A 14,522-nucleotide genomic window follows, 5' to 3' on the forward strand; every position below is an offset into this window, starting at 1 on the left:
AAACCTGTCCACCACCACCCAAATGATAGTATTACCCTTAGAAGCAGGAAGTTTGGTGACAAATGAGTCCATGGCCTTTCAGGAATTGGCAGAGGCACCAATTCCCCGGCTGGCCGGTTATGAGAACCTTTAGCGCGGGCACAAACCTCACAGGCAGACACAAACCTCCCCACATCTGAGTAAAGCGAAGACCACCAAAATACCCGGGCAACAGCCCTATGGGTAGCCAAAATCCCAGGATGCCCACTAAGTGCAGAGTCGTGGAATTCCCGGAAGACCCTGAGGTGCAACTGAACGGGTACAAACAACTTATTCACAGGTTTGGATGGGGGAGCCTGCGTCTGAGCTTCCCGAATCTCCCGCTCCAAACCAGATAAAACATCAGCCACCACTACCCCCGGTTGAAGAATGGAGGAAGGAGGTTCGGGGGAAGACTCTGGATCCAGACTACAGGACAAGGCATCAGCTTTAATATTTTTGGACCCTGGCTGAAAAGTGATCGAGAACTGAAACCGAGAAAAGAAAAGTGACCAACTAGCCTGTCTCGGTGTCAACCTCTTAGCAGACTCGATATAAGCCACGTTTTTGTGGTCTGTAACCACGGTAATAGGATGAACTGCCCCCTCCAAAAAATGCCTCCATTCCTCAAACGCCAGTTTAATGGCCAAAAATTCACGATTACCAACATCATAGTTCCTCTCTGCAGAGGAAAATTTCCTGGAGAAAAAGGCACAGAGTATCAAGTTGGTCAAAGTGGCGGGCCCCTGAGACAACTCTGCCCACACCTCCGAAGCATCCACCTCAACGATAAAAGGTTTAGACGGATCCAGCTGAATCACAACCGGAGCGGACATGAAAGATTATTTTAATGACAAAAACGGCACTACCGCTGAGGCTGACCAATTCTTGATATCAACCCCTTTTTGAGTCAGATCGGTGAGAGGTTTAACCACCTGCGAGAACCCCTTGATAAACATCCGATAATAATTGGCGAACCCCAAGAAGTGTTGAAGACCTTTCAAATCTCAGGGCTGCACCCAATCAACAATGGCTTGGACCTTCTTAGGTTCCATATGAAAACCGTCACCAGACACAATGAACCCTAGAAAAGGCAATTCCTGCACAAAAAATCAACATTTCTCTAACTTAGCAAAAAGCAAGCTCTCCCAGAGTCTCTGGAGTCTCTGGAGATGAGTAGGTAAGTATGTCGTCTAAATACACAACCAAAAAACACCCAATGAAATCAGAGAACACATAATTGATGAAATTCTGAAAGACTGCTGGAGCATTAGTCAAATCGAAGGGCATGACAAGGTTTTCAAACAACCCCTCAGAAGTGAGAAACGCAGTCTTCCATTCATCCCCCTCCCGCACCCAAATTACATTATACGCTCCCCTCAAATCCAGCTTTGAAAACCACTTGGCCCCAGACAACTGGTTAAACAAATCAGGAATGAGTGGGAGAGGGTATGTGTTTCTCACAGTAATCTTATTGAGTTCTCGAAAATCGAGGCATGGACGAAGGCCACCGTCTTTCTTTTTAGCAAAAAAAAAAAACCTGCCACCACAGGAGAAACAGAGGGGCGAATATGTCCCTTGCGGAGACTCTTGGCAATATACAGGTCCTTCTCAAAAAATTAGCATATAGTGTTAAATTTCATTATTTACCATAATGTAATGATTACAATTAAACTTTCATATATTATAGATTCATTATCCACCAACTGAAATTTGTCAGGTCTTTTATTGTTTTAATACTGATGATTTTGGCATACAACTCCTGATAACCCAAAAAACCTGTCTCAATAAATTAGCATATTTCACCCGACCAATCAAATAAAAGTGTTTTTTAATACCAAACAAAAAAACCATCAAATAATAATGTTCAGTTATGCACTCAATACTTGGTCGGGAATCCTTTGGCAGAAATGACTGCTTCAATGCGGCGTGGCATGGAGGCAATCAGCCTGTGACACTGCTGAGATGTTATGGAGGCCCAGGATGCTTCAATAGCAGCCTTAAGCTCATCCAGAGTGTTGGGTCTTGCGTCTCTCAACTTTCTCTTCACAATATCCCACAGATTCTCTATGGGGTTCAGGTCAGGAGAGTTGGCAGGCCAATTGAGCACAGTAATACCATGGTCAGTAAACCATTTACCAGTGGTTTTGGCACTGTGAGCAGGTGCCAGGTCGTGCTGGAAAATGAAATCTTCATCTCCATAAAGCATTTCAGCCGATGGAAGCATGAAGTGCTCCAAAATCTCCTGATAGCTAGCTGCATTGACCCTGCCCTTGATGAAACACAGTGGACCAACACCAGCAGCTGACATGGCACCCCACACCATCAATGACTGTGGGTACTTGACACTGGACTTCAGGCATTTTGGCATTTCCTTCTCCCCAGTCTTCCTCCAGACTCTGGCACCTTGATTTCCGAATGACATGCAAAATTTGCTTTCATCAGAAAAAAGTACTTGGGACCACTTAGCAACAGTCCAGTGCTGCTTCTCTGTAGCCCAGGTCAGGCGCTTCTGCCGCTGTTTATGGTTCAAAAGTGGCTTTACCTGGGGAATGCGGCACCTGTAGCCCATTTCCTGCACACGCCTGTGCACGGTGGCTCTGGATGTTTCCACACCAGACTCAGTCCACTGCTTCCTCAGGTTCCCCAAGGTCTGGAATCGGTCCTTCTCCACAATCTTCCTCAGGGTCCGGTCACCTCTTCTCGTTGTACAGCGTTTTCTGCCACATTGTTTCCTTCCAACAGACTTACCATTGAGGTGCCTTGATACAGCACTCTGGGAACAGCCTATTTGTTGAGAAATTTCTTTCTGGGTCTTACCCTCTTGCTTGAGGGTGTCAATGATGGCCTTCTTGACATCTGTCAGGTCGCTAGTCTTACCCATGATGGGGGTTTTGAGTAATGAACCAGGCAGGGAGTTTTTAAAAGCCTCAGGTATCTTTTGCATGTGTTTAGAGTTAATTAGTTGATTCAGAAGATTAGGGTAATAGGTCGTTTAGAGAACCTTTTCTTGATATGCTAATTTATTGAGACAGGTTTTTTGGGTTATCAGGAGTTGTATGCCAAAATCATCAGAATTAAAACAATAAAAGACCTGACAAATTTCAGTTGGTGGATAATGAATCTATAATATATGAAAGTTTAATTGTAATCATTACATTATGGTAAATAATGAAATTTAACACTATATGCTAATTTTTTGAGAAGGACCTGTACTCTTTCATAGTGGCCCGCTCAGGACCGAAAATATTATGCAAATGGGCTTTGGGCAATTTGATGTCTGGCATCAGGTCAATGGAACAATCGAATGGGCGGTGCGGTGGTAAAACCTCCGGGCACCACAGTAAAAATAGAGCTGATTCTCCCTTCGGTGTCTCCTCTCTCTTTCCTTAATGGAGATGGCCCCCCACTTCCATGGACTCGACGGGTGGTAAAGACTCATGTTTAGCCGAAAACAAGGGTGTATGCCATTGTACCTTTCCTCTTTCCCGCAGTCGACAATCCATGCGGACTGCCTGTGTCATCGCCTCTTCTAGAGAATCTGGTGGCAGGTGCAAAGCCAGAGCATCCTCTAAATGCTCAGATAATCCCTTTCGGAACAGATACCTGAGTGCAGAGTCATTCCAAGGCACCTCTGGGGACCATCGCCTAAACTCGGAACACTACCACTCGGCTGAGAGCTTCCCCACAGAAAGACTCATAATAGTATCCTCTACCAATACCATATGATCAGGTTCATCATAAATGAGCCCCAGAGCTTCAAAGAACAGATCAACAGACTTTCTCTCAGGGGCGACAGGGAGTAGGGAGAAAGCAAAGACATGACTATCCCCACCCTTCAATTCTCATCACCCGAGGAACGAGGAAGAAGTGAAAACAATAGTTTACAACCCTCTGTAAATACCCGAAAATTTCCCCTTTTCCCCAGAAAAGGTGTCAGGGAGTTTGACAGTGGGCTCGTGGGAGGGTAAGGAAACATCAGAAACACGAGCATTTTTACTGCTCGCCGACGGAGACACAGTCCTAATAGATTTGGCTGTTTCCGCCAAATCCCTTTGGACATGCTGATGGTACACCGCCAAGACTCTCTGATCCACAGACCCATTTTGCATCATCTGGGTCAGATTGGTAATCTGATCGGACAAAGAACGGAGCGAATCCATTACTGTGGCAGTGGGCAGATTTCCCTAAACAAATTTTACGGTTGGCGATAATGTTGCGTCATACAGGATGCGATATGGCAGTGACCACAAGGTGGCGTGGTGGCTCCAACAGATGAGTCTACGGAACATGGTCCTGCCGGGGAGCAGGGACGACACTGTAAGCGTGCAGCGTGACCCGGCCGGTGAGGAGAGCGCCGATGTCCGAGGCGCGATCCGGCCGGTGGGGAGAGCACCGAAGTCCGGGACCTGAACCTGGGACGAGAGCGCGCCCAACCAGAACCAAGCCACCGGAGACCTGCAGTAGTGCGCGACAGCTGAGGGGAAGAGACGGAAGGTAGGTAAGTAACTGGCCAGGGGTTGGGGACCAGCCCGGAATGGATATACAAGAGCATGAGGCTGAAGGCAATGTCGAGAGCGAGCAGAGGGTCAGAAGCCAGAGGGGTACAAAATCAGAAGACTGGAAGATAGGTCATTAAACCGAGCTGGGAATGGATATACAAAAGGATGAGGCTGAAGGCAACGTCGAGAGTGAGCAGAGGGTCAGAAGCCAGAGGGGTACAAAATCAGAAGGCGGGAAGATAAGTCATTAAACCGAGCCTGCTCATGCATGTGGAAGCCATGCAGCACGGTGGCGCAGTGGTTAGCACTGCAGCCTTGCAGCGCTGGAGTCCTGGGTTCTAATCCCACCCAGGACAACATCTGCAAAGAGTTTGTATGTTCTCTCTGTGTTTGTGTGGGTTTCCTCCGGGTACTCCGGTTTCCTCCCACATTACAAATACATACTGATAGGGAATTTAGATTGTGAGCCCCATCTGGGACAGCGATGATAATGTGTGCAAACTGTAAAGCGCTGCGGAATATGTTAGCGCTATATAAAAATAAAGATTATTATTATAAGCCAAGCATAAACAAAGACGTAGGACAGGGGCACAGGGAAAGCGGGGCAGACACCTAACAAGGAGCAGAGGGGACAGGAGAATCACACGGATAAACCTAGGTCAGCTGCTCAAGCCGAGAGACCGGAACTATCAGCGACACCGGACCTAGGCAGAGACAGCACTAAATAGCCGCCCCGGAACCACTGAGAGGTGGATAAAATTAACACAGTCCTGACCAGGACAGGAAGGAAGCAAAACCTGGATCATGACATTTTGTATGTAAACGGAAAGTCATTACAGCAGTAAGTAAATAATGGCCAGTGGTGAGCACCAGCAGGAGGCGTGCTGGATGGGTAGGGACTTTAACAGTTAAATAATGCTTCTCTTCTTGGTTTATGACATCACTACCATTCCCTTTAATTTGCCTGCTTTCTGCTGCCACTTGGAAGCTAATAATTATTTGAAAGAATGTGTTATCCACGTCTTCATAGATTGATCTTTATGCTCTATTTAAATGTTTTCATCGATGTCTTAAAGGGATTATATAATTCCAGGCAACCTTTTTAATTATTTTGTGATGGTTTTGCTGGGTTGAAGTTGAGGTCATCTATTAATTTTCCTACTATGGTCACTAAAGGCAAAGAGTAGTAATGATTGTAGTGATATACAGTAAATTAACTACTCTTCATGCAATATGTAGAAGGTCAGGTCCCAAGAGATGGCCTATGGCCTAATAAGGGCTATTTACTGGGGTTGTCAACTTTAGTTCTTCATTGACCACATTAGAGGCCAATCTACATCTTCCTTTATAATACTGATGGTTTCCAGTAAGATGGTTTTTAGTAATAGAGACAACCTGATCTCAGCAGCTTGCTGTAATTCCTAATGTTAGTGTCACAATCACTTGACTGAGAGTTCCTTTTCCTGAAATCACATCGCATTGAGGCTGTCGGGCATATAAGACGAGGAGGTGCTAAGCGGAGAATAGAGCTGGAGAGACAGAGGCTTCAGATCTACAGCCTCATTTGCTTATCAACGCAATTGCTGATTTCTCAGTAACAGAGGAATGGACTGGCCATGTAAGGGTATTGCTGCATTTATCATTGAAAGAGCTACATGTACATACAAATAGTTTGGGGTCTGAAATCCTACTATCAGATTCCCTTTAAGTATATTCAACTATATTCTTCAAAAAAGATCCAAAAATCTATAACTAAGTCTATATTCACATCTACATTAGAAATAATGTTTTTCTGTTCCATTGTATGGATCAAATGTATACAGTGGATAGAGGCATCTTGTGACAGACACGAATGGCGCCCGGTGGACCCCATTGCGTATAATAGGATGCTTAAGGTTTCTGACATTTTCTGGAAACAATCGTGTAGCATGCTGTGCTGTTTCTTTCTTGAAAAATGACATAATCAGATCTTTATAATTGCTCATCCACTCATATGAACAGAGCCTAATGGGTGCATGATGAATAGATGTATCGCAAATGGAAAACAAATATTATGGGCAAATGGAAACACATATTACGGGCAATGTCTTTTTTCAAATTTTGGATTGGGTCAGGTCTCTATGTATTCAATTACTTATGACCTTATAAAATAAATGTGAACAGGAAAATATATTGCGCGTAATACACAATTATATTTTGACAAACTGTGTTAGATGTTACATGTATCATGCTGGAAGCATTTAAAAAAAACTGTCATCAGGGTTATACATATTAAACTAAAGGCATTGCGATAATGGCGCTGGTATACTGAATGAATACATACTTTCAGTGAAGAAATCCATAGCCTGGTTTTATAAAATCATCATTAGAAATTTTGGTTTCCGTGCAGTGGGACGGGACTGTCGGTTGGGTCTTCAGCTTTGCCGTGGAAGACAGCAGAGGGGCCATGGCAAAACCAAAGACCCTACCCACAGTCCCACTTATTCTAGGAGCCCAAAAGAGGTGGCTCATAATAGAACACATTTAAAGAACATAGTTCTCCCCCACACTATGGTTGTACATTTTTTTTGTTGCATCGCTAATTTCAAATTTCTTACAGTCCTTGAATCTAGTTGTCTTTACTACATGGCAATGGACTATATGAACTGGTGCCCGACTCCCTAAGGGTTTTGAATGCAGACAGTTTTAATGGACTTCCATGTACAGTAAAGTTATGAATATAAAGCTAGACAAGTTCAATTGTTCCTTTTATGCTAAGTTGAAAAAAGAAGAATGGAAATGCAAAGTGTGTGCAATAGTTACCAATTTGTTCTAATGTAAAGGGAAGACAAGTATAATCAGTAGAAAGCTGTGTAAGAGCATATTCACACATTGCATTTTTTATGCATTTTTTTTCTGTGTTTTATGATTGTGCTGAAAAAATGCAGCGTTTCACTGTAAGAACAAAATAAGTGAGATTTCCAAAATCTCATTCACATGGTAATTTTTTTATTTTTCCCTTGCGTTTTTGACTTGCGGTACATTTTTTTTTAAGTGCATTTTGTCCTTTCAACTTTTTTCTGCAGTCTTCCCCATTGACTTCAAAATTAATTAGCAGAAAAAATATAATAAAAAAGCCACCAAAACCCATATTGAGTATGTGCATAATTTCTACTGTGGTTTTCTGGCAATAGTTTGCATGTTTCATGCAGAAAAAAATACATTAAAAATCTACATGCAATCATACCCTAGTAGTTCTCTCGTGAAATGGGTCTATTTTTTTCCCATGTTTTAAAGTTACAAGAAAACACTAGTCCAATGAGTTCAACCTTTAATTTATTTTTTGTTGATCCACAGGAAGGCAAAAACCACAATGAGGCAGACACCAATGGTCCCATAAGGCCTCTTTCACTCTTCCTGATATTTCCAGTACCAGAAAAAACTGTACCAGAGATGTCCGTGTGACACATCCGTGTGGCAACCGTGTGCCGCATCAGTACCACACGGACGTCCACGGGGAAGCAGTGCTACAGTAAGCGCTGTTCCCCTGCGTGTGGTACTGAAGCCGGCTGTCATTACTCTCCCCTGTTCGTCGGCCGTGTACACTGTTCTCCGTGTGCACGTGTGCGGCACGTTTTGCGGTCCGTGTGCATGTGTCTGCATGTTTTGCACACGGACACATGGTCCGTGAAAAAACATTGACATGTATATAGACTCATTCATTTAAATATGTCTACGTGTGTCAGTGTCTCCGGTACGTGAGAAAACTGTCACCACACGTACTGGAGACACTGACATGTGAAAGGGGCCTGTAATACTTTTTTTTTTTTTTTTTTTTAGAAAGGTAACCTTCTTGAACTTTAATGAATTGACCATTACAACATGTTGTGACAGAGAGTTTCAAAGTCTCACTATTTTTTAAATTTTTCTTTAAGATTGCTGAATTATTTTTAAATTTAGGGAACAGTATGAGTCGTAGAATTTTCTCACTATATTTAGTTTGCCTACAGGGGTATGTGTCTTACCGCTAAGTACCTTATCCTCGGTTCACCATGCAGCCACTTGCTGTAATTCCATTAACCCTTTCCACTATTTGGCTTGCCAATCCATATTTAGTTGTAAATTGTTTATGCAAGTAGATGAGATTTCAACTGGATGTTTACAATAAAAGGAATTTAAAAGGTTTGCCCAAGATAAGACAAAATTTGGTCTGTATTTAATGTTCACATGTCCAGTAATAATCTGTTAGAACGGATCCAGCAGCAATCCATTGATGAAAACGTTGTGCAGATACAACTTTTTTTGTCTGGTTAAAAAAAAACTTATTTCAGTAGGATTTTTTAACATTGAAGTCTATGGAAAATGGATCAATTAATTAGTCATCAATTTTTCTTTGATTCGTAACGGATCCAGTAAGAAAGAAAACAGATCCGTTACAAGTGAAAGGTAAACGGATCGCTCAATAATGGATCCATCAATGGTAAAAAAACGGATCCAGAAGAGATCAGTTATTTAAAAACACCCTAAAAAGTTGTGTCTGCACAACTTTTCTTGCCAATGGACTCTTGCTGGATCTGTTCTAACGGATCACTACTGGACATGTGAACATTGATTCATAATTAGTCTCCCAATTCATTCAAAAGGTGTTTAATGAGGTTCAATTAGTGCTTTGTACAGGCCTTCTATTGCAAATTTAACAGACCAGTTTTGTAGATCAAATATATTGTGGCACTAAAATACCAAAAGAATCTTTCCCCAAATCATTTAGAAAATACAATTGTCTAGAATGTGTTTATAAGAATTAAGATTTTCCTTCAATGGATACAAGCAGCCCAGCCTAATTTATAATTCCTTACATAGTCACCATTGGAACTTTGCGTTCTATCTGTTCAGCGCTTGGTTGTAGAGGGTTCGGTACTTTCAGGAGCATGCTATGGTTTAGTAAGTGCAGCAACAGACTTTTTATATTCTATGTTCTTGAACACTCGGTAGTCCCATTCTTTGGCTTCTATGATTTATGGTCTTGCATAGTTTTTCAGGTCACGGTGATTGCACTTACCATAATTGGTGCTGGACCAGTGACACAGAAAGTTTCCAATTTCCAAAGTGACTTGTATAACAATATGGTATCCTATGATAATGCCAAGTTAAATAGCATTGATTTTCTGCTTGTGTTTATGTGTATATATGCAGTTACATTTGAAATAGATATAACTATCAGGATCAGCCTGTGTGAATATTGGGAACCTCTGTAGATTTGTCTAGTATCAGCTTTTTCAGCTATCAGTCTTGTGTAAACCTGGCATTATCTTATACATCTGTTCTGTGATCCCATTGTGTTTGGAATGTGATATGCAGCCATATTAAATATCTTTTTATTTCTAGGGCTCATACGGCGTCGTGAAACTGGCTTACAATCAAAGTGACGACAAATATTATGTAAGTAGCGCCTTATATTGTCTGTTAATACTATCCTTCTAAAGTTCAAGAATTACAATGAATGAAGAAATGTTGTTTGCTTTGAGAAAAATAAAATGATGCACAATCGGAAGAGGTTATTGGTTTGCTTAAAATGTTAGAATTACATTTTCCTTCTGTGATGATGATTTATTTGGTAAAATTGACCTTTAGTGTTGTCCAAAAGTGTTATTAAGCATGTGTTTAGTGTCCTGAAGTGTATTTATGTGCACTGCTGGGTCCATTGTCCACTTACATCAAACACAGCAGGTTGGCATGGCCACACCTAGATGATTTTTTTACTATCTTGTATTTAAAGAAGCAGTAGCATCAACATTTTTATCCTTTTAATAAATTGCAATCATCATATCATATTGTTTTGTGTACTGCTAATTTTGGTCTTACACCAAGCTAATTATTCTCTTTTCCATTAGGTTTATGATGTCATGTGATTAAAAACTGACTAGCGGAATATTTCTAAGAGCTATGTAGAAATACGAGGTCAATTTTCCCTGTACGAGTCATGAGTCACTGCAAACTTTCCTGGCATGGGGATGAGGGAGCAGCTGGGTTAAGAGTTGAAGAGGGGAATGATAAATGCAGGGACAAGAGATTTCCTGTTTCTACAATGATCAGAGAATGTTTAGCTGGGTAGAAAGGCAAAATGAGCAATTGTAGGTAACAGGGCTATATAATGTAATGATTGAAAAATATTAAGAGGATAAAAACTTTGACATGAGTGCTTTTTTTAAATAGAAATTGAAGCAAAACATTGTCACCTCCATGGAATCTGGTAATGTGTCAGCAGAAAATGATCTATTGTTTAAATCTGATGTGTTTATAAAAAGAATGTTTTTTGTTTTTTAATTATTATTTATTATTATTATAGCGCCATTTATTCTTTGGCACTTTACATGTGATAAGGGGTATACACAATAAAAAACAAGTATAATAATCTTAAAGGGAACCTATCACCCCGTTTTTTAAAGATTAGATAAAAATAGTGTGAAATAGGGGCAGAGCTGGGCTTTACATTAGTGCCTTTTTGGTGCCTTTACACCCCCGTTAGGCTGCCGAAATACCTTTGTGAAGTGGCCGTTTTCTGCTGTCACTCAAGTTGGTCAGGTCGGATGGGCGTGGTCACAGCGCTGTTTCTCCCCCAGATCAGGCTCATCATTACGTTGGTGGCGTAGTGGTGTGCGCATGTCCAAGGTCCCGAATCCTGCACAGGGGAGTGAAAATAGCAGCGATGTCCGTTATTTCATTGGTGGTCGGTGGGCGCGGCCATCTTGCTTTGGCCGCGCGTGCGCAGAAGCGGCGCTCTGCTGGCCGCGGCTTCAGGAAAATGGCCGCGGGCATCCGCGCGTGCGCAGATGGCTATCGCGGCGGCCATTTTCGTGAAGCAGAGTTCGCATCTCGGCTTCACAAAAATGGCCGCCGCGATAGCCATCTGCGCACGCGCGGATGCCCGCGGCCATTTTCCTGAAGCCGCGGCCAGCAGAGCGCCGCTTCTGCGCACGCGCGGCCAAAGCAAGATGGCCGCGCCCACCGACCACCAATGAAATAACGGACATCGCTGCTATTTTCACTCCCCTGTGCAGGATTCAGGACCTTGGACATGCGCACACCACTACGCCACCAACGTAATGATGAGCCTGATCTGGGGGAGAAACAGCGCTGTGACCACGCCCATCCGACCTGACCAACTTGAGTGACAGGACAAAACGGCCACTTCACAAAGGTATTTGGGCAGCCTAACGGGGGTGTAAAGGCACCAAAAAGGCACTAATGTAAAGCCCAGCTCTGCCCCTATTTCACACTATTTTTATCTAATCTTTAAAAAACGGGGTGATAGGTTCCCTTTAAACAATACAAGTCACGACTGGTTCAGAAGGAGTTAGGACCCTGCCCGCGAGGGCTCAACTGATTATGATTTTTTAGTTTTCATATCACTATTGTAAAAAAAAATAATACACATCTTGCTATTTTGTCATTGGCCACTAAGCCTAATAATAGACTTATTTCCTGCTCTGTACAAGCAGCCCCATTGACACAGGCTGCAATAAATTAGCTATAGCTCTTGACTTTCTACAGAAAGGTTCTATGGGTATGCTCTGACTAGGAAAGGTCATTGAGAAGGGAGAAAGAGGAGGTAAGCTCTGACCATTAACTATTGTCAATCCTGTGTTGTAGAGGTTTTATCATGGTAATCTTGTGTGTTATGATAGTAAGACTGCTGAAAAGTTTTCTGTACAGAATTATGAAGTACATACATAAGTATGAGTCTAGAATTAGCATACCAAAACACAACAGAAAGATATAATGACAATAACCCTACTATAAGACACAAAAGAGATAAGGTGAATATACTGTATTGTATAAATACCGTATTTTCCGGCGTATAAGACGACTTTTTAACCCCTAAAAATTGTCCCAAAAGTCGGGGGTCGTCTTATACACCGGGTACGGCGTGTGCAGGGAGCGATCCTGGATGTTCCCAGGGTCTGAAGGAGAGGAAACTCTCCTTCAGGCCCTGGGATCCATATTCATGTAAAAAATAAAGAATAAAAATAAAAAATATGGATATACTCACCCCTCCGAGAAGCATGGCTGTCACCGCTGCAAGCGTCTGCCTCCTTTCCTAAGAATTGCAGAGCGTGAAAGACCTTCGATGACGTCACGGTCAGGTGACCGGTCACATGAGCGGTCACGGACCAATCACAAGACCGTGACGTCATCGAAGGTCCTTCACGCTCTGCAATTCTTAGGAACGGAGGCAGACGCTTGCAGCGGTGACAGCCAGGCTTCTCGGAGGGGTGAGTATATCTATATTTTTTATTTTTATTCTTTATTTTTTACATGAATATGGATCCCAGGGCCTGAAGGAGAGTCTCCTCTCCTTCAGACCCTGGGAACCACACGCCGTATAAGATGACTGGGCGTATAAGATGACCCCCGTCTTATACAGCAGGCATATCCCAAATTCCATATTTTATATGGAAAAGTTGGGGTTCGTCTTATACGCCCAGTCGTCTTATACACCAGAAAATACGGTATATTATTGTTACTTTTGTTGAGCATATCAAAAAGTTAATTCATTGCCCATATATACAAAAACATCATAGACAATGTGAGAACACCAGTTAAAAAAATAATACAAGTTGGGGGACCAAGAAAATGGTCAAGAAGAAAAAATCCCATAAGGCCACAGCCCTTCTCATTCTCCACTTCCAAAGTCAGAGCACCAATCTCAAAAGATGAAAGATAGCATACAGCATGGACATTGTAGGCAAATACAGTGAAAACCAAGTAAAGAACAATATCAAGAGATACGTATCGAAATAGCTCCCTAAATGTGTGACAAACTAGTGGACTATAAAGTTCATATGAAGTGATATTGGGCCAAACCAAATTAGTAAACCACTGAATGATATACCATAATTATTGTATAATACTTATAAAATGTAGTAGTCCAAGGATCACAAACAGACCTCTGCATATTATTATTCGTCTAAATATATGTAATTATTAAAAACAAGGTATATTCACAATTGATTATAATTCCCCAGAAATAGGGGATGGAATAGCCACAATAAATAAGCAAGGCATCAGTGCAAATAAAATAATTTCTATAGATTATTATGATATTGATTATCTTAGGACATATTAATCTAAGTTGGGTTAGACTTTGAGAGCACAGAACACCTCAAAAGTTTTTTCGACACTTATTGCCCTTTGTCAGGAGATCTATCAGTATTAAAAATGGGGGTTTATGTTGTAAAAGCAAAGTAGAGCTCAACTACCTGACAAAATAATGTTTCGCTCCATCTGTTTTGCACACTTGTGGTGACAGCTGCATAACACTTGCAATCCCTGATGGAGACTAGACAATGCCCAATTGATGAAAGTAATAATACATTGTGTATAATTCTAAAATATTCCAAATAGAATTTTAATAGAAAAAAAATGTATTTGCCTTGCAGAGCTGGAGTCCTGGGTTCAAATCCCACCAAGGACAACATCTGCAAGGAGTTTGTATGTTCTTCCTGTGTTTGCGTGGGTTTCCTCCGGGTACTCCGGTTTCCACCCACATTCCATAGACATACTTATAGGGAATTTAGATTGTGAGCCCCATCAGGGACCACGATGATAATGTGTGCAAAACTGTAAAGCGCTGCGGAATATGTTGGCGCTATATAAATAAAGAGATTATTACTATTATAATTAATTTGATTGAACAAAAAAAAAACATTAATCCTATAATTCATCTTAAAATAAAGAGTAAGGTCTTCATCATGAGACTGTTGAGCCAAACAGCTCACATGGACTCATTTGTTATTTTCCATTTTTAATATACTGTATAGAGTTTCACTGTTGTTAGCCTGCTGCTCTAAAATTCTGCGGCTCGTCATGTTGATATGCCTAAGTGCACAGGTCTGATAAGCCTAAAGCCTTGGAACAGCAAGCAACAGAACAATGAAAAAGAAAGACCCAAATCATAAATAAACCCCTCATAGATATCATGTGTTCTACTTACGTCCCACAGCAGTGTGAATCTCCCCGATG

The 14,522-nt window shown here is 41.8% G+C and overlaps 1 protein-coding gene across 2 annotated transcripts in view; it reads left to right on the forward strand.

The window, feature by feature from the left end:
* The window catches only part of CAMKK1 (calcium/calmodulin dependent protein kinase kinase 1), a 558,925-nt gene that overhangs the window by 250,144 nt on the left and 294,259 nt on the right, over window positions 1-14,522 (forward strand). For both annotated transcript variants that reach the window (XM_077296496.1, XM_077296497.1), the window contains exon 4: window positions 9,885-9,938. In XM_077296496.1, the coding sequence (XP_077152611.1) occupies window positions 9,885-9,938 (54 nt within the window). The remainder of the gene's footprint in view (window positions 1-9,884; window positions 9,939-14,522) is intronic.

Source organism: Ranitomeya variabilis, chromosome 3 (assembly GCF_051348905.1).
Source record: "Ranitomeya variabilis isolate aRanVar5 chromosome 3, aRanVar5.hap1, whole genome shotgun sequence".
NCBI lineage: Eukaryota > Metazoa > Chordata > Amphibia > Anura > Dendrobatidae > Ranitomeya > Ranitomeya variabilis.